Below are 20,812 nucleotides of genomic sequence, written 5' to 3' on the forward strand. Positions count from 1 at the left end.
GAGAAGGCCCATGATTAAATTCCATTGCTGAAGTGTTTGGGTTTATATTGGTGCAGGTAAAGGGCCAAATTCTTAGAAGGAGGTCAGCAAGAGGCTGGATCATTGGGGCTCTAACCTGATCTTGATGACAGCCTCACATATTGAGGCCATGTCCACACTTGTGGGGTTCTAGCTTAGAGGAGAAAGCTTACCATAAACCAGTTCTCCTGCTGATCATTTAACTAGACATATGGCATGACCTCAGGTCTGTCACCAGCAGAATTCCAGGAAAGGAAGGAGGCTACTTTTCCCCAAGACCTGATCTGGATGTGATCCGAGTCTCCCAGCCTACTGTGGATTCAGTGCAGTCCTAATAAGTTCATTTTTTAAAAAGTCTTTAATACATCCTTTTTACAACTCAGAGGCCACACCCTACTTTGCCATATCGATCAGACTTTGGAGGGATGTTGGCACCCAAGTCTTCTCCCCTTGCACAAACACAACACCCCGGTCAATGTAGACTACAATCCGCCCAAAAGTGTATAGTTGTTTCCCTTCGTGCCTTTTCCCAATAACAGGCATGAAAACAATGTTATGTTCTTCAGCCTTTGTTTGAATGAGGTCTTTGAAGTTCATGGGCACAGAACTGGCCGCCATGCCTATGCCCCTCTGGGCCATGTTCTCTGCTTCTCGGCGTTCCTGCATGGCCTCATACTGGAAGTCTTTCCTCCGCTCTGTGTGAGTAAGATAGGCGATGTTCTCCCGAGCTCCTGGCTGCATATAGGCCCCTGTGAACATACAGGAGAAAAAAGCAGATGTGAGGACAAGAGCGTGCTTCAGAGCCAGAGCAAATGCAGAAACTTCTGTTTTACCCTGGGCCTGGGTTTAATAAAAACATCCTAACAAACCACATCTCTCAGCTGTTTGAAGTTCAGCTCCAAAACAAAGTTCTAAAATAAAATGCAGCCCTGTGCCTTTGGGGGAAATGTAAAGAAATAGTCCAGCAGGCTCAGGTCCGATCCAAAACAACGTCCACACACCTAGAGACAATTGCACTTCGAAGGCCAAAGCCTATCATAGTCTGCACTCGATGGATAACTGCTGATGGCTGAGTGCACTTCCTGGGGGCCTAACTGGAAACTAAACTTGGTACTGACTACCACAAAGTGGAGAAGAACAGGGTTCAAAGCCTGACTCCAACACTCCTTGGCTATGGCAGCCAAGGAGAAGCAAATCCCCCTGGTCTCTGAGCCCATTTCTGCATCCATAACACAAGGTCCGCAGGTTTTATTCCAACTACAGAATTTTGCAAACCAAAGTGCTAATAAGTGCCAGTTCCTAATATTACAAAGAAGGGGGAAACCCTTGTGCTTTTGTTGAACAATATTAGCTCGAGGGGGCTTTATATGGAACAAAAACAGTTTTACTATAGAGCCCTGAATATGGGTCAATCGAGTGTGTGTGTGTATTTAAAAATCCTCCTCCATAGTGGCAAGCAGATGAAAGCCTCAGCAAGCGTTCGGAGTTAGTCACCAACTAAAAAAGCCCTCCCTCCTCCCTTCAGAGATCTCTGCAGTCAGCTCCAGCCAGGCCCCAATAATAAACACATGTTTTAAGCAGCACTTTAAAAGTTTACAGATGTAGGTGGCATATTGGAAAGAGTGCCAGGCTGGGAATCAGGAAGCCCCGAGTTTGAATCCAGCCTCAGACTCTTACTGGCTGTGTGAGCTCGGGCAAGTCACCTAACTTCTGACTACCTCAGTGTTCTTGCCGATAAAATGGGGATAATAGTAGCACTTATTGGGAGAAAACATATAAAGTGCTCTGCAATCCAAGGACTATGTAAACGGTGGCTATTTTTTATCACTACTGATCCTCACACGATCTACACGTATCATTATCTCACACTCACAACACCAGAACACAGGCAGGATTCGGAATCACTAGTCTAGAGCGCTTTTCCCTCATGTGGCCCAGGGTGGGGCCCGGGACAGCAGAGCAGAGTCTGGGAAACAGTGTGAGCTACCAAGTAGGAAGAGTCCCTGGCTACGGGGTGGTGAAAGAAACAAGAAGAACCAAGAAACGTTCTACACAGCAAAAGAAACATTGCTTGAAGGATGATTTGTACAAGTCCACCTCTAGAGAAAGAAGAAGCGATAAACAGAAACAAGCAAGACAGCTGTCTATGTACAGAGCTCTTTTTGTCAAATAATACCTTCTCCAGTGTGGGAGAGGAAGGGGGGAGGGAGGGAGATACCTGGGAATTTTAATGTAGCAAACAAACTTTGAGGCAGCTTCTGAATTATCCTCTTTGGCTAGTCTATGGCAGCTTCCCCTCTGAGGGCATAGTGTGAAGAAGTGGCTACAGCTTGGGGACCTTCAAGCAGTGTTACGAGTGTCCCTTAATGCTAAATATCCTAGGCCAGTGATGGTGAACCCATGGCACAGGTGCTAACGATGGCATGCAGAGCACGCTCTGGGCACGTGGCTACCCCCTCTCTCCCCAGTTCATGACGAGAAAGGCAGAGGGACTCGAGGAGAGCTGCTCCTCTTCCCCCCTCCACTGTGCCTGACATTTTTTCACACTCCCCACCCCTCTGCCCAGCAGCCCAGTGGGAGCACACAGTAGGTAAGATGGGCAGCTCACAGGTGGCAGAGCTGGAGGGAAGCAGAGTGCTCCAAGTCACTCCTCTCCCCCTCTACACTCACTGAGGACATTCCTCACTTCACCCGCCCCTCTGCCCAGGAGCCCTATGGGAACTCTTTCTCCCTCCCCTGTGTGGGGCAGGGCACACCTGGCACTTGGTAGTGGGCAGGGGCCCAGCACTCCATCTCTAAAAGGTTTGCCATCACTGTCCTAGGCCTTGGAGAAGAGGGGGTTGGTCCACTTACCGACATTGGAAGACACAGCCCTGTTCATGATATCAAGCGCTTCATTAAATTTGTCCTTGATAGATGGATGTGCCAAAACCTGGTCTGAAAACATGGACTTCCAGCCCAGATACCACTTGGTGATCTCTTCATAATTTGGACTATTACTGAGCCAGGAGCAGAGAACCTACCAAGGAACCAAAAATATCAGAAGGATGGTCACAGACACAGATAATGCATTTCACCTTCAATCAGAGCCGTATGAATAAAAGCTCGAAGGACTCCGATATCTACTACCTGTCACTAACCCAATTTCATTTTGCAGAGACAGCGTCTCATTCATTCCTGCCCCCTAGCCTTTATGGTATTTTTAATTCTGCAATTAAATGTCATTTGACATTTACTGACGCCAGAAGGCTTGACTCTCAGTCCTATGAGCAGGCTCTTAACATCATTTTTCGATTTTCTCTTTTTGCAGAAAATGAAATCTTGACTGTGCTGTAAACATACCTGAAGCCATTTAGGAAAGAAATGTTTCTCGAGGAGTCCTACTAGGCTGGAAACAGAGATCATTCCTTCCCAGTCAATCACCCAATAGAAAGCATCCATGTGCTGCTGGTGAGGGTTAATGATTAATTCATTAAGACACATTCCTGGAAGAGAGAAAAAAGAAAAATGGTGAAATGATTTTTTTTGTAAACCTTTACCTTCCGTCTTGGAATCAATACTGAGTATTGGTTCTAAGGCAGAAGAGTGGTAAGGGTGGGCAATGGGGGTCAAGTGACTTGCCCAGGGTCACGCAGCTGGGAAGTGTCCGAGGTCAGATTTGAACCCAGGACCTCCCGTCTCTAGGCCTGGCTCTCAATCCACTGAGCTACCCAGCTGCTCCTGGTGGAATGATTTTAATGGAGGCTCCAATATGACCTTATCTTTGGGGCTTTGGAGAAAAAGAATCAAAACTTTCAAAAGACAATGTCCGTTAGTAGTAGCAGAAGCAGCCTGCTTTAACCGTCAGTTGTAAACTCTGGATGCATCAACTTTTAAACCAATTTTCATTCAATCTAAGAATAACTTATTTCAAGAATTTTTTGAAGGGAAGCAAGAAGAGGCCACAAAGTTTCAAGAACTGTGAAGGGTGTTTGTTCCACGATAACTTTCAATCTGAATTTGTTAAAGAAAAAAAAAAAAAAGTCTAAACGGTTTCAAAAAACAGGTGCCATTAGGAATGCAGCACTGAGTAGGGGATTCATGACTGTTGGAGTGAGCTATTCTTAGGGGCGAGCCCTTCAAAGCCCATTTCAGATTCTGCTGGACCTATCTACAAAGATAATTTATTCATTGGGCACAGGATTGCACTACAGGCCTCTCAGGAAGATTCAAGGATTCAGGCAAAGAACCAATTAGAACCAGCTCTTTGTGGGACTGATTTATGGTCAGCCTCATCCCAGAAGCAGCAGCATTGAGGAAGAAGCCTTGAATGTGAAAACCATTTGGAGTCAAGCTATTGAAACCGTGACCTTTGCAAAGTCCCTTGAGCATTTGGGGCTTCAGTTTCCTGATTTGTAAAATAAGGGTGTTAAATGAGATGAAGCGCTAAATTCTCTTTCAGTTCTAAATCTGCCATACTATTTGTAAGAGATACCAAGCAGGAAAGTAAATAGTAAAAATAATTACAAAGGCTACTAGTGCCGGGCACTATGCTAAGAGCTTTATAAATATCTCATTTGATCTTCACAACCCTGGGAAGTGTAGGTGCTACTATGATCTCCATTTTATAGTTGAGGAAACTGAGGCAAACAGGTAGAGTGATTTGCCCCACACAACTAGTGAGTGTCTGTAGCAGAGTTTGAACTCGGGTCTTCCTGACACCAGGCCCAGCACTCTATCCCATGGACCACTCGGCTGCCTCCGATCTTCAAGGGAAATGACAAGTTTCTATTCTATAAAAAGCTGCAAACAAAATCCATGTTTAATTACCATAGAATGGCTAAGCAAACTGTAGTATATACATGCTACATCTGTATGCCAGAAGAGAAGAGAAGAGTATTACACAGAGAGAGAAACAGGTTAAGACGTACAAGAAACCAAATAATGTCAGCATATTGAAGGAGCTGATCTCAGGTCCAGTAAAACCATCAATATAAGCTGATGATGTTCAGTCATTTCTGACTTCATTACCCTACTTGGGATTTTCTTGGCAAAGATGCTACAGTGGTTTGCCATTTCCTTCTCCAGCTCATTTTACAAATGAGGAAACTGAGGCAACAGGGTAAATTGCCTTGCCCAGGATCACACAGCTGGGAAGTGTCTCAGGCCGTATTTGAACCCGTGCCTTCCTAATCCCAGGCCTTATGCTCTACCTACTACAGTGCCACCTACCTACCCCAATCAATATTAGTATTAGATTATAAAGGGGACGGCTATGTGGCACTGCAGTGCCAGGTCTGAAGCCAGTAAGACATTTTCCTGAGTTCAAATGTGGCCTCAGACACTTCCCAGCTGTATGACCCTGGGCAAGTCACTTAACTCTGCTAGTCTCAGTTCCCTCATCTATAAAATGAGCTGGAGAAGGAAATGGCAAACCACTTTAGTGCCTTAGCTGTGTGGCCCTGGACAAGTCTCTTCACTCTGTTGCCCTCGGTCCTCTCAGCTATAAAATGAGCTGGAGAAGGAAATGGCAAACCACTTTAGTGTCTTAGCTGTGTGACCCTGGACAAATCACTTCACTCTTGCCCTCAGCTATAAAATGAGCTGGAGAAGGAAATAGCAAATCACTCCAGGATCTTTGCCAAGAAAACCCTAAATGAGGTCACAAAGAGTAAGATGTGACTGAAACAACTGAACAACAACATAAATACCAAAGGATCCTAAATCCCTTTCAGTTAACAACTGATAAACTATTCTGGGAGGAGTGTGCTATGGCCAGGGCTTAGCACAGTGCCTGGGACACAATAAGTGTTTAATGAATGCCAGCTGAGTGACAGGTGACTAAATGTAAGGAAGAAGTGTCAGGACAAAAGACATCGATAACTTCTTTTAAGGGAAAATAGTTATCATAATAGCTAACAAGCAGCAAAAATTTGGGTCAAAAGATTTCAAGGTGGTCCTCAGAAGCCCCCGAACAGAAGCTGTCCAAGCCAGGGCCCAGCCTTCAAACCACCTCACCTAATTTGGGCACAATATTTTTGACCATGAAAGCCTCCCAGGAGCCAGGAGTAAACACATCCTTCCAGGGCTGCAGGATGAGCTTGGCCGAGGAATCGCTGGGATGCCATTTCTGCAGAGCACTGGATAACTTGTTCCGGATCGGGGAGTACAAAGGCTCTAAGCGTGACTGCATAAGGGGAAGCCAGGGATGTATCCATGAGTGGATGGGAACCGTGTCTGTCAGAGGGTTCCAGTTTTCAACCTAGAAAAGGGAGGACAAAAAAAGAGATTAACTTCAAGGGGAAAGTTCCCTTATTTTAAAGTCATTTATCAGTCACCTCAGCAGGAGAAGGCCGGATGCTTCTGTCACCAGAGGGGCTGCTCCTACACCAGTAGGCAAGCTGATGGTCCCCTCCCTCAAAGGTGATCTCTACCTAAAGTTCTACCACGTATTTGCCCTGCCGATTCTATAGGGCAAATTGAGGGAGAAAGGGCGAATGCAGGCATTTTGATTTGATAGGAAAGTGACAAGTCCTTTTATGCTTCACCTAAGCCCAGACTTAAGTATCAGATGAGACAAAGATTAATAAGGCACAGCCCGATGCCCCTTCTCAGTTCTAGATAATGAGACTATCATCCCTGTTCCCTGCCCTGCCTCCTCCACCTCCCAAAGAGGGTGTGACCTAGAGGGGCCAGGAAAAGCCGGTCCCAAGGAGCTCAGATCACAGAGAAGCACTAACCAGGAGCATTCTAAGAGTTCCAAGCAGAGAGGGGTCACTGTGACCTGCTCAAAGACAGGAAAGCCTCAAAGAAAAGGGATGAGGTAGATCCAAGGGAAGGAGATGGGGAAGGGGCATTCTGGGCCAGAGACCACTGGGAGCAGATGAGGAGGATGTACAAGTGTACAAGATAGCTTCAGGAGTTCCCCTAGAAGATCTGCCCAGCAGTTGGAGGCAGACTGTGAAAGGCCTGGAATGGAGGACTCGGGGCCTCTGAACTTTGTTAGGCCATGAGGAGCCACCGAAAACGTCTCAGTAGGACAGTGGCGTAATCACTGTGCTTTAGAGAGATGAATCTTGTGGTGCCTATGGGGTGAGTGAAAGGGGGTTATTGTAACAACCCAAACAAGCAGAAATAAGGGCCTGAAAGAGGTGGGGGCCATGAGAATGAGAGCAGCAATGAGAGATCCTTCAAGACAGGACCACAGCTGCGTAGAGCAGGCTTCTTGGAGGCTGCTGAGAGAAGTGCCTTCAATGTAAAGTGTATCTCCTGAAAGACACTGCAGATGCTTCTTCACTGTACCTCCTTCTGCAGTTTGGGGAAGATGAGCTGGTCCAGGATGTTATCCAGGATCCACACAGGAATAATATGGACCCAGCTATCCAAAAAGTCCACCATTGGGTCACAGTTCCTCGGCTGCCACTGAGTTACAATATTTCGAACAAAAGGCATCCACATTTCCCAGATCAACCTAGAGTAAGAGGGGAAGGAAATTACATAGAATTAGAATAAAGCCCAGGAAAACAGATCAGAATCAACAGGGTAACCTTTAACCTCTAGGGAATATCAACAGAGCATGTGAACAAGCACGTGGCAGTTCATAAAACAGGGTGTTGGTATAGGATTATGCTCATTTTGCCCCCAGAACCTACTAAGTGCTAGGCACTGGGTCAGAAAGACAACTACAAAGAGAGGAACAGTCTCTGCTCGCAAGCATCTATCCTACTAAAGGAAAAGATGAGCCCATATAAAATGCTACACAGTATAAAGAGAATGTTAATGGGGGCAGCTAGGAGGTTCAGTGAATTGAGAGCCAGGCCTCGAGATGGGAGGTCCTGGGTTCGACTCTGCCTCATGTATTAAGGTGGTATTGGGGGACGGGATACGATGGTTAGGTTTGGGCCAGTATCAGGTTGTTAACTGTAGTTTGGGAAGGCCACCAGAACCCAGTCCAGGCAGAGCCTGGTCTGAGACCAAAACACACAGACCACTTAGTAACAGGGAAGTTGTGTTTATTCTAAGGGGAAAGGATAAATGGGAATTAGGATAAACCTAATACTAATGTCAACTAACTAAAATTTCCCAGATCTGATTTGTTCCCTCATGGGAAGTCGTCAATGAGTTTCATCTACACCAGTGATTCTCAAAGTGGGTGCTACCATCCCCTGGTGGGTGCTGCAGTGATCCAGGGGAGCGGTGATGGCCACAGGGGCATTTATCTTTTCCTATTAATTGCTATTAAAATTTAAAAAATTAATTTCCAGGGATCTAAGTAATATTTTTTCTGGAAAGGGGGCGGCAGGCCAAAAAAGTTTGGGAACCACTGGGCTACATTAACCCTCCCCTCACTGACCTAAAGAAATCCAGTCCCTGCTCTACCCAAATCTGCACTAAAACCCTCCCCTTTAGGTGGTATTAGAGGTAGTGGTCTATGGCAGTTTGGCAGGGCCCAGGGAGAGGTCCTGGATCCAAAAGGAACCCAGACTTGGTCTTACAGTCAGATGGACAGATGTTCCAGGATCACAAAGCATTCAGAATCATAGCAGACAACAGCAAGGCAGCAGGTAGGATGGGGAATCAGGGAAGAATCTGCCATAAAGAAAAGCAGCCACCCTCTCCAGAAACCTCCTCAGTTAACATCCGACCCTTTTTTCAAAATTCCAGAATCTTCCCCTGTTGATTTCATGCCTCTCTCCTTTGCATCTGTTCCTTACAGACCATCCTCACATGCTATAACCCTCTCTTCCTTGTAACACTTAAGAAACTTCCTAGCTCTATGACCCTGGACAAGTCACTTAACCCCTACTACCTAGGCCTTATTATATTACTCTTTGGTCTCAGAACTAATACTTAGTATTGATTCTACTATGGAAGGTAAGGATTTAAAAAAAAGAAAAAGGTTAATAAAGACAGAAATGAATGAGTTTCCTATAAGGTGGTCTGGGAGAGAGGGCCAAAGCCCTTGGGGAATCAGAAAAGGAGTGATTTCTGCAAATGGGACTTAAGCTTCATCTTCAAAGAAGAGAGGCATGTCAAGTCACAAGTGGAAAGGGAGGGCAATGCAGGTCCAGAGCACAACCAGAACAAGGGTATGGAGGCAGGAGATGGAGGGTCACTTATAAGGAACAGAGAAGGCCAGCCTGGTAGCATCACAGAATGCATGAAGTGGAGTCATGCCCAATGAGTCTGGAAAACAAGGTTGGAACAAGGTTGTAGAGGGATTTAAAAGCTAAACAGAGGGGGTAGCTGGGTAGCTCAGTGGATTGAGAGCCAGGCCTAGAGACAGGAGGTCCTAGGTTCAAAGCTGGCCTCAAACACTTCCCAGCTGTGTGACCCTGGGCAAGTCACTTGACCCCCATTGCCCACCCTTACCACTCTTCTACTAAGGAGCCAATACACAAAAGTTAAGGACCTTCAAAAAACAAACAAACAAATAAATAAATAAATAAATGAACAAACAAGCAAATAAATAAATAAATAAGTAAGTAAATAAATAGATAAATAAATGAACAAATAAATAAATAAACAAGCAGACAAGCAAATAAATAAATAAATAAATAAATAAATAAATAAATGAATGAATGAATGAATGAAGTAAAAGCTAAACAGAGGGTGAGCTAAGTGGCCCAGTGAAGAGAAAGCCAGGCCTCGATATGAGAAGACTTGGCCTCAAATCTAACCTCAGACACTTCCTAACTGTGTGACCCTGGGCAAATCACTTAACCCTATTGCCTAACTCCTATCACTCTTCTGCCTTGGAAGCAATACACAATGCTGATTCTAAGACAGAAGGTAAGGGTTTTATTAAAAAAAAAAAAAAAAAAAAAAAGCTAAACAGAGACATAGAAAGCCACTGGTGGTTTCTAAGGAGAGCTCACAGGGCCAGGTCTGGATTTAGAGAAGAGACTGCACTGGCAGCCATGCATAGATGGACTGGTAGAGGAAAAAATCTGATGGACCTCTGGGGACCATTTGAGAGGTGATAACTACTACGTGAACTACAGCAGGAGTTAGATGAATGAAAGAGAGCCAGATGGGAAAGATATAGAAATGGCATGACTTGGCAAAATGTGGAATGAGGGGGAGTGAGAAGTCCAGGATAATGCTGACGCGAAGAACCCAGGCATCTAGAAGGGTGTTACCTTCAACAGAAACAGGGAGGGTTTAGATGGAAAAGGACTTGAATTCAGTTCTGGAAATGGTGAATTTAAAATATTTCAGGGGGATCTAGTTTGAAATGTGTAAAATGAGGCAATTGGTGAGAAGGGAATGAAGTTCGGGGGGGGACGCTGGGGCTGGAAATATAGATCTTGGAACCACTTGTACAGAAGTGACAGTTGATCCTATGAAAGCTGAAGAAGTTCTTGGAAGAGTATAGATAAAGAATTCTTAAAGTAGGCTTCAGGAGTTTGTGAATTTTTTAAAAAACAGAATAACTAAGGGGCAGCTGGCTGACTCAGTAATTGAGAGCCAGGCCTAAAGACGGGAGGTCCTAGGTTCAAATCTGGCCTCAGACACTTCCTAGCTCTGTGACCCTGGGCAAGTCACTTAACCCCCACTACCTAGCCCTTACCTCTCTTCTGCCTTGGAACCAATACACAGTATCGATTCTAAGACAGAAGGGAAGGGTTTTTTAAAAATAGAATAACTGTCTCATTATAATGGTTGGGTTTTTTTTAAGCATATTTTATTTTGCAATTTTAAAAAATATTCTGAGAATGCTTGTTGTTGATTTAAGAAATAGTCCATAAGCCCTATTAGGCCATGGCAAGAACCCCTGGTATAGCAAGACTGAATCCTGGGGCACACTTAGATCTGGGGAGTAGCAGACAGATGTTGAACCAGCAAAAGAGGCCTAGAAAGGGTTGTGAGGAGACAGATAGGAGGCAAACCAGAAGAGAGCGGAGAGGCCCCAGGAGGAGAAGATGATCAAAAGTATCAAATGCAGGATGGAGAGGGAGAAGGATGAGCAATGAGAGAAAACAAAGAGATCTGGCAATGAGGACGTCACTGCAGAGGGGCTCTGGAGGGCAGTTTCAGTTGGGTGATGACATCCAAAGCCAAGTGGCAAAAGGTTGTGGTGTGAGAATGAGTAGAGGAAGTCAAGGCAATAAGTGCAGACAGCTTTGCAAGAGGTTGTGCTGAGCCAAGATTTCTGGCTACAAGTTGAATGTCCTTTTCAGGACAGAACAAACAATCTAGGAACCAACAAGGCCACCGTGCCCAGCACAATTCTTCCCTCTACATACAGAGCAGCCAGTAAAGCCCGTCCTTGCACCCACACACCCCATCCCAAGACATCTGGGGCTAGGATGTGTTCAAGTGCCCCAAACATCCCCAGGAGGCTTCAGGGAAGGAGCACATCACCCCCATCACCTGTGGAAAGCATCTGCTGCAAGGTCTTGGCCCCCATGAGATAGGATCTGATCGTTCTCCAAAAGGCTCTTCCACTTGGCAATGATGCTGGTGCCATAAGTGCAGTCCTGAACACAAAAACACACAATCACTTCTGAGAACTCAGGAAACCTTCCTCCCCTGCAGCCCTTTCTGGATCAGATGATACCTCTTCCCCAGCCAGGGCACCCCCAAAGCTACTGAACCCTCTGCATCCTCTGTCTCCAGCAGCACGGACCTTGAGGGGATCCCAGTCCTTGAAGTAATCCTTCATGAGCGGGTAGACAATAGCCACGGCCAGGTCCACACGGTCAGACATGCGGTACTCCTCGTAGTACTTCTCTTGGAGAGTCTCAAATATTCTGGCACACTCGTCCAGGGTGAGAGGATCACTGCAGTCTGGCTGCATCCTTCGCTCACACTCCTCCACCATCTCCAGGACCTTACTGAGGTTGGTGATCACCGTCTCTTCATGAGACAGAACCTCGGACATTTTCTCCAGCTCGTGGGACAGGTTGACAACCATGTCTCTCTCGTACTGCAGCTGCCGGTCATTCTGAATGATCTCCTGCTCGGTGATGTCAATGAGCAGCTGGAGGTTGTGCTCCAGCTCGGGCAGGGCGAAGGCCTGCGGCTTGGCATCTTTGCCGGGCAGTGGTAGCTGCTGCTGCTGAAGACCATCCTCAGGTATGTTGTGCTTGTGGCTAATCTGGCTGTAACTGTAATAGACCTTCTGCTCCCGGCCCGTCATGTCGATAACCTGTCAAACCATGACAACAAAGGCCTGCATTAGCACCAAAGCCACCTCTGGCAGTGAGAACAGCAGCCATGGGGGCAGCCTGGCACTGCGAGCACCGGGCACTGTTCTGAACATCTTCTGAGGTACAGAGAGCAATGTGATCAGACGGGTGAGGAGCTTAAGTCTAAGCTGGAGAGATTTTTGGAGGGGAACTAGAAGACTTGGGTGCAAATCCTGACTGGCATAGCCATATCCTAGATGAGACTAGGATGAGCCATCTAACTTCTGACCCTCGGTTTCTTCATTTGTGAAGAGGAAATAGTCACATTTGTACTATCCATCCTGTATATATGGTGTGGGACAAACACTTTGTAAACATTAAACCATTAGGTGGTAGCTAAGTGGTTTAATGGATCAAGAGCCAGCCCTGGAGATGGGAGGTCCTGGGTTCAAATCTGGATTCAGATACTTCAGGACAAGTCACTTAACCCCCATTGCCTCGTCCTTATTCTAAGACAGAAAGTAAGTGTTTACAAAAATGTCCTATTTTAAGTTAGAATCTGTTGAGAATCATTATTGCTATGGGCACAAATCTATAAATTCTTGAATCAGGGAATTTCAGGTTGAGAAAGGGCTCTAGAGATCATGCAGAATCCCTAATCACATCACTAACAGGGGAGAGGGCAATATGACCCCTGCCCTCCTGCCCTGACAGCTGCTGGACAGCTCTAATCCATCTCCTGGTTCTGCCCTTGCAGCCAAGAGAACAAGGCTCGCCCCACTTCCGAGGGACAGCTCTTTAGACTTGAAGGAAGGTCTCATGCTGCCCCCAATCTACTGTTCTCTAGGCTACGTCCCCATCATGAGACAGAGTTAATTTTAAATAAACTCAGGATAGTGTCAAATTTCAAAATTCACCATACCTTAACCTGGGAAAGCTCCTTCTGGGGGGCAGAGAGTTTCTTGCCAATTCTACCCTTTGCCTTCAATTCTTCAACTGTCTTATAGGAGTATTTTGGTTTCTTCTTGCCCCCACTGGGATCTTTCCGCCACTGGCTGAGCTCCTTCTGAAACTCCTGAGAAAATCGATTAGGTCAGTCTAGAAAAGGGAACAACTGATTCATAACATGCTTATTTACAGTTAGAAAGCCTGCTAGAAGAGAGTCAACCTTCATCGGTGATACTCCCCGACCTCCTACATCCTAAAAAAAAAAAAATCCATGAGATGCTAGCAGCAGACGCTCCCAAGCAGCAGAAATCTTCCTTACACAGCAGATTGCATCACATGCCCGTCAAATCCAACAAGAATCATAAACAGCATGTTATACTGACAGCTTTTTTAGAAAAGAAACAGAGACAAAGACAGCTTGCAGACAAATCCTGGCGTTCTAAGATTCTGTTTACATTCAAGGCTTGCATACTGTTCAGTAAGAGAAGCCAAAGGGTTTACTATCCATTGACAGAGCCTACAGAATCAGGGAAATAAAGTGCCCTCCTTCCCCGGGGGCATAGCAAATAAAGTAAACACTCAAGCCTCCTGAGAAGCTCTTGCCAGCTCCCCTCTCCTTTCTTTCACCACAGAAGGGCCAGGCACCTTCTGAGAAAGTAGTTGGCTCTCACACCTGCCTCCCACCCCAGGGAAAGCCGGCCCTCCCAAGTTACCTCTTCCGCCTCTTCTTCTGAGTCAACCACAGGGAAATCTTGCACTGACTGAGTGGTCCGTTCTGAACCATAGGCACCCACAGCACCCTTGCCTTTTCTCTGCTTGGCTTCAATTGGATTAATGATACCTGACAAAAGGCACACAGAAGGTCTGTTTAGTGATGCGGTTGGCTAGTGGGCGGCACTCATTCATGAACGTCAACCCTTTCAATAAGAAGTACTAGAGCAGCTCACATCCCCACAACTCAACAAGCTGCTCTGGGCAGTGATTAGGGCCCCAACTAGCAGTCCAGGACAACAAAAGCAACTCCTACTCATCAGAACGCTAGAGTTGGAAGAGACCTTCTGGAGTACCCAGTCACAGGAGCACAGGCGCAAGAAGTGCCAGATCCCACCTCATCCAACCCTCCCATTTTAAATTAGAAGCAGCTGAGGCCCAACAAGAGCAAGTGATTTGACCATTTGGTAACTGACAGAGTCAACTGTCTCTGACTGTACTGATTCCTAAGAGGGGTTGGTAATAATGTATTTTTCAAGCCCTTTTCCTTATTCAGTGGTCCTAACAATCTTAGGAACGCCCTCACATTCCCTGCCCCAGAGCAGCTTCTAAAATCAGGATAATTAAGATGGAGATATAAGCTCCATCTTGTCTAGCAAACAAAAACCAGCCAGGTCAAGTATCCTTGGGGACCAGCATGGCAATGTCCCTGAGTCCCCAATTGGGAAAGATGGGGGGGAAAGTGAATCTTAACCAGGTTTTCCCTGATTTCTTCATCTAGATCAGAAAGGATAATAGGATCCTATGATCAGGTGATTGTCCCCATCTTCATGAGGGCATCAGGGAGAGACTAGAAAATATTAGCCTACCTCCCTCTTTAGATATCCACTAATTAAGAGATATTCTGGGTAGGACTGGATAACGAGCTTCCAAAATTTTATTTAATGATTCAAGGATTTGTCTTTGATCACAAGGAGAGACCACTAACCATTTGTTTATTGATTATTGCTAGTCTAATCAACAAATTGATTTTCTTCACCCAGAACCCAGTTTCTCAGAATTTTTAATCATCACAAGCCAATTTTACTGCAGCAATCATCTTGGACAGAGATTTTTTTTTTGAAGTTCAGACATAAATACTTTTGAGATAACTAAACTGACCTTCTTCATCTAGAAGTGTTATCTCCCCTAAGCTGATGAAGTTTCTTTTTGGTTCACTAATCACAGCCTAATTTATATTTATATGTAAGTTTATCTGCCAACTGGGTGGTAACTCTCCCCCCCTCCCCCCAGGACAGACACTTTGGAGTTTCTCACTTCTGTATTCCTAGCACACAGTATAATACACTATTAATAGCAGGTGTTTAATGAATATCTACTGAATTACTAAGAAACCTCTATAAAGATATGTATTTCCATATGAATTAACAGTGGGAAAATATAGGATAATTTTAGCTGCTATAGCAACTTCTGATATAAATTCCAAGACTTCACTAATTCAGAATTTGCAATAATTCAGATGGAATATGTAATAGGGTAAATTTAAAAATATATTGATATATATATGCCACATATCTATTTTCAGAGAAGGAATTGATGGAGGCTGAATGCAGACCAAAACACATTATACTTCTCTTTCTTTCTTCTTCTTCTTCCCTTTTTTCTGTTTGTTTCTTTGAGATCTCTTCCACAAAATGTCTAATATGGAAAAATGTTTTATATGATTGGCTGGCTGGCTCAGTGGATTGAGAGCCAGGTCTAGAGACAGGAGGTCCTAGGTTCAAATCTGGCCTCAGACAATTCCCAGTTGGGTGACCCTGGGCGAGTTACTTGACCGCCATTGCCTACCCTTACCACTCTTCTGCCTTGGAGACAATACACAGTATTGATTCCAAGACAGAAGGTGAGGGGGGAAGTTGGGATAGTAGGAAAGAAAAAGCTAATTTGGAACTCAAAATGTAAAAAAAAGTGATTTTTTTGTTTTTATGTATAATTTGGAGAAGATAAATTATTATTAAAATATACTTCTAAATCATTCATTATTATTATGTATACATATGTGTGTGTATATATGTATACACACACACACACACGGCATAGACATAGGACTTTTATGTTTATAATGTATCTTGCAATTCCTCACATAAAATAATACATGTAGCCCATAGTAGTGAACTAAGGGCTATCTTTGGGGCCTGAAAGCTCTGGATTCTAATCCTGCCTCTGAAACATCCTGGCTGTGGAACTGGGGGCAAGTTGGTGAACCTTTCAGTGCTCTTAGTAATTTTTTAAACAAGGAAGAGTTATGAATATGCACCTGTGGAGGGGATTTCCCTCTTGGAAATCCCTATACTGATGAAATCACTAGTTGGGACCTGGCCAAAAAAGATTTTTTCTGTAGTACATTGTAATTACAAGGCAGAGAATTTTTCACAGACTTCATTTTACTCATTAGAACACAGTAACAACCTAATTTTTTATAAAATCAATACTTGGGAGTAATGAAAGTATCTTTTTAAAAAATCTGCAACTTAAGATTTCCATGATATGTATAAGTTTCTCTCCTGACCTTATTCTAAATGAACATTGTCACAACATATATTCCACTAGCCCTCTTTCTAGAATCTCAATTTTCAAACATGTTTCAATGCCCCCCCCCCACCCCGTCTCCCCCAGTAAAAAAGGAAAAGAAAACCCTACGGGATCCCCAACTCATACCACATTTGACTTATTTGGTACCTTGTGCATTCTTTCCAAGGCCCTTCCCTGGAACATAACCCATCTTCTGCAAAAGCTTCTGCCCAATTCCTTTGGTGTGCCTTTCCCAGCTGCCAAAGTCTGTGAAAGATTTGGCTCCACCTACAAAGCCTTTCTGGCTGGGTTTAAAATTGCCGCCCTGATGACAGAAACAAAAGCATAATTTTGTTTATATAATAAATATGATATTTATTATTATTATTATAATTGTAGAAATGTATCATTTTATATTATGATATTAAATTAAATTATAGTATAATATAGAAATATTATAAATATTATAATTCTAGAAAATAAAAGCATAATCAAAGAAAAAGAAGAAGGTGTGGCAGTAACTGAACATTGGAAAAGTTGTGGTTGAACCAAAAATGTATTTGTAATACATAATGGGGAATTGTCAGGGGCAATGTAGTTGTACTCTTAAAAAGCCCACAAACAGAAAGAGAACTCACAGGAATAAAACTGGGTGTATCTCTAGCCGACCCCCACCCCCATCCACAGTGCATTCCCTCAGTCTCGGTCACCAGCAGCTGGGTAACTTGGAAGCCCAGCATGCAGGGCTCTTAGCTCTAAGCTGTGCTTAGGGCCCTCTGAGGGTGTGAGTACATTCCCAACTCTCTAGGAAAACCTTACTGTTTTTAACTTCTTTGGGCCAAAATCTTTAGGAAAGTCCTCCTGCTTAACGGGCTTCTCTTCGTCGTCTGAATCCTCCTCATCCGCTTCATCAGCTGCTTTCTTCAGGCCGGCACTAATGAAATTCACAGGAGCCGAAAAGTCCCGGGAGCTGTGAACGTAGCCCAAAAGGAGGGGTTATAAAGAGCTCTTAGAAAATCCTCGGCCTGTCATAGAGGAGAAAAGGCTGCAGGAGAAACAGGTCCACGTAATGCTACAAAGTAGCTTTCAAGGGATTCATTTGTTTTTAAACCCTTACCTTCAGGCCAAATTCTAGGGCCAAAGAGCAGCAAGAGCTAAGCATGGTGTTAAGTGATTTGCCCAAGGTCACATAGCTAGGAAGTGGCTGAGACCACACTTGAACTCCCAATTCCAGGCCTGTCACTCTATCCATTGTGCCACCTAGCTGCCCTGCAAGGGATTGATTTTAAAAGACAGGTAACTGATTTAAGTCCAAGGAATATTAAATGTAATACAGACAGATGTAGTCTATTAAAATAGATATCTGGGGGCAGCTGGATAGCTCAGTGAATTGACAGCCAGGCCTAGAGACAGGAGGTCCTGGGTTCAAATCTGGCCTCAGACACTTCCCAGCTGTGTGACCTTGGGCAAGTCACTTGACCCCCATTGCCCACCCTTACCACTCTTCCACCTAGGAGCCAATACACAGAAGTTAAGGGTTCAAAAACAAAAATAACAACAAAAAAATAGATATCTGAAGCACCATGAACACATTTAGTTCAAAAGTCTAAATCTCTGCTCCAGATTCAAATGCAAGCCTTGAGAATAATCATTAACTAAAGGAATCAAAAGTCCAAAGGATTTGTGTTCATCTCATCTTCTTAGGAATACACTTTATCAAGCCATTTTACTGGCTACTGCTCCACTCAAAAAAATAAGCTACCTAACTAAATGACCATGAGAGCAAGAGTAGCTGAATGAAAAGAAAGAATCTTATAGAACGAAACCATCTACGAAGGAAGCAAAGCTTCTTTTAACAAGTCAAATGAAGAAAAGATTATACTAATAATATATATATAACCACTTGGTGAAACAAAAAAAAATGCTAGAAAACCGTACATCCATGAAATTAGCAACAGGAAAATTCAAGAGGAGAAGAAATGAATGCTGTGATAAACACGACAGGGGTCTGAAAATAGCCTCCTTCGGGAACACTAACCAGTGTCATTTAATCTCGAAGGCCAGAAAAAAATAAAATTGCTTTGGGCACTCAAGGGAACATTGGAAAATCACAAAAATTAAAAGAACTAAAAGTCCCTTGATGGGATGTGAGAATCACTCTAATATGAATGTCTATGTCATTATAACCCTTAGCAAAGCATATGGCACCTCTCGTGTATGAAGATGTTATTACTGACTCATACCAGGAAAATGCTTAGCCCTATTTTTTTTTTTTTAAAACCCTCACCTTCCATCTTGGAGTCAATACTGTGTATTAGCTCCAAGGCAGAAGAGTGGTAAGGGTAGGCAATGGGGGTCAAGTGACTTGCCCAGGGTCACCCAGCTAGGAAGTGTCTGAGGCCAGATTTGAACCTAGGACCTCCCATCTCTAGGCCTGGCTCTCAATCCACTGAGCTACCCAGCTGCCCCCTGCTTAGCCCTGTTGAAGTGATTTCTCCAAACCTTCACCATATGTCCTTGGTAACTAACCATCCACATACTTGCTCTTGCATTCACTCTCATGTCTGACTCTGTGTCTGTCACACACACACACACACACACACACACACACACACACACACACACACACACACTCTCACTCNCACACACACACACACACACACACACACACACACACACACACACACACTCTCCTCAAATTATGGTGTACTTCCCAATCTCTGTGTACACATTGCATCCCACCAACTTCTTTTGGTTTCTCATATAGCACAAATGCTTAAATAGCTGGACCTTAATACAAACTTTATGAGTGTATGAATGAAAGAATGAATGAATGCTGTGAGAATTTATTTTTTAATAATCTGGCCAGGGTATTGGATTAGAAAGAATTCCTATATATTAGAGAAAATTCCTGTGTCAGGGCCTTGGATCACAGACTCCAACTAGTCTTTGGACTTTTGAATTTTCTTAGTTAGGATTGCTTTTCTGATTAATAGGTACAGGAGACAATGATTCTCCTCCTGCCTACATAACTCCCCTCACCTATGGGATGGAAAGGAGTTCAAGAGTTTGATGGGCCAACTTCTAATCAGCTATTTACCAATTAGAGATGTCTTGAGATGTTTGAGGGGATGAATGAGCTCCTAAAAATGTATTTATAGATTTGATTAAGGGACATTTGGGGTCTTTGAGGGCCACTGATCCATCAATCTCTAGGTTATTTGCTAGTCTAATCAATAAATTGATGATCTTATCCAAAACCAGTCTCTCGAATATTTTAATTGTAAAAATGCTGATCAGGATCTGTAAGATGATGATGTCTAGATGGAATCTCTAAGCAGCTTCCTAGTCTGATTGGTCTACATGCCTACTCATAGATTCATAACCTTTGGCTGCAGAACCGAGTACATGCCAAGACTTTATCTCAATAGCAACATGCTCTAATCAGTGGTGTTCACTGGCCAATAACAATAATCCATACATTAGGGAATAATGACCTGCACTGACATAAAACCCAGAGCTGAAAAGCTGACCTTAAATGGCACAGCATATTTTCTCCTGAACAAGAAAACTGAACTCCCAGAAGTAATGCTCTAGCATCTGACAGGAGGAGGGAGAATCAGCAGAGAAGTAGCCTTGGATATATCTAATTCTCTCATAACTGCACCCAGAAACAGCCAGTCCTGTACGGTAAATCCCAGTACCGTTTGCCTCCAAAGCTGGGCCGCTCATCTTCAAGTTCGCGCTCAGCCCATACTCCATATGTGGCCTCCTCCTTGGTTTGCCAATGACGCTGCCGGTTTGGGTTGAATTCATTCTGGAGGTCCCAGTTAGTGATCTCAAAGTCCTCCATCTCATCTTCTTCCTCATCAATGGCTCCTTCACCCTCTCGGTAGAGATGGGACAGAGACATGGTGGCAAACTCTGGCGGAGAAAGGGAGAAAGAAATGAAAAGGGTAGGATCTTGTGATGAGCCTTAAGCCTGAATCCTATCCACAGCTCCTACAACAGAGGTCTATCTGGCTGCCTCTTGCAGAAATACCCTGATAAAGGGAAACCCTGACCTACCACAATTAAGTCTAAAGTCAAATAGTTCTAATTAGTAGGAAGTTCTGCTCTATGCCAAGTTGAAATTTGCCTCCTCATAACTTAGCCACTGGAAATAGTTCTGCCCTCAAAGACCAAGACGAATTAAATCTAATCTCTCTCATTTGAAACAGCAATTAAAATCTCTAAAGTAAACAATCATGCCTCCATTTCCCATTCTTTTTAGTAGTCTTCAGACAGCAAAGTTGCAAATTCCCTTCCTAGATGATCAAATATGCATGTTTTGCACAACTTTAGGACTTTAGCAAATTGGAGACACTCTAGTTAACTTACTGTTTTGAGAAGTTTCCAATGTTGGCCAACAAACAAAAGAGGAGGAACTTGTGAAACCTCAAGGAAAAACA

The 20,812-nt window shown here is 44.0% G+C and overlaps 1 protein-coding gene across 1 annotated transcript; it reads right to left on the reverse strand.

Annotated features, from left to right (window-relative positions):
* Positions 1-357: 357 nt before the first annotated feature.
* Positions 358-20,274, reverse strand: TFIP11 (tuftelin interacting protein 11). The gene is made up of 12 exons (XM_044658860.1): positions 20,066-20,274; positions 17,181-17,331; positions 16,530-16,686; positions 13,793-13,920; positions 13,054-13,206; positions 11,630-12,151; positions 11,374-11,480; positions 7,300-7,468; positions 6,016-6,259; positions 3,361-3,503; positions 2,872-3,037; positions 358-767 (listed from the first exon to the last, which is right to left on the reverse strand). The coding sequence occupies exons 1-12, from the start codon at positions 20,272-20,274 to the stop codon at positions 412-414; spliced, it is 2,505 nt and encodes an 834-aa protein (XP_044514795.1). The 3' UTR covers positions 358-411.
* Between the last annotated feature and the right edge of the window lie 538 nt (positions 20,275-20,812).

Source organism: Gracilinanus agilis, chromosome 1 (assembly GCF_016433145.1).
Source record: "Gracilinanus agilis isolate LMUSP501 chromosome 1, AgileGrace, whole genome shotgun sequence".
Classification (NCBI taxonomy): Eukaryota; Metazoa; Chordata; class Mammalia; order Didelphimorphia; family Didelphidae; genus Gracilinanus; species Gracilinanus agilis.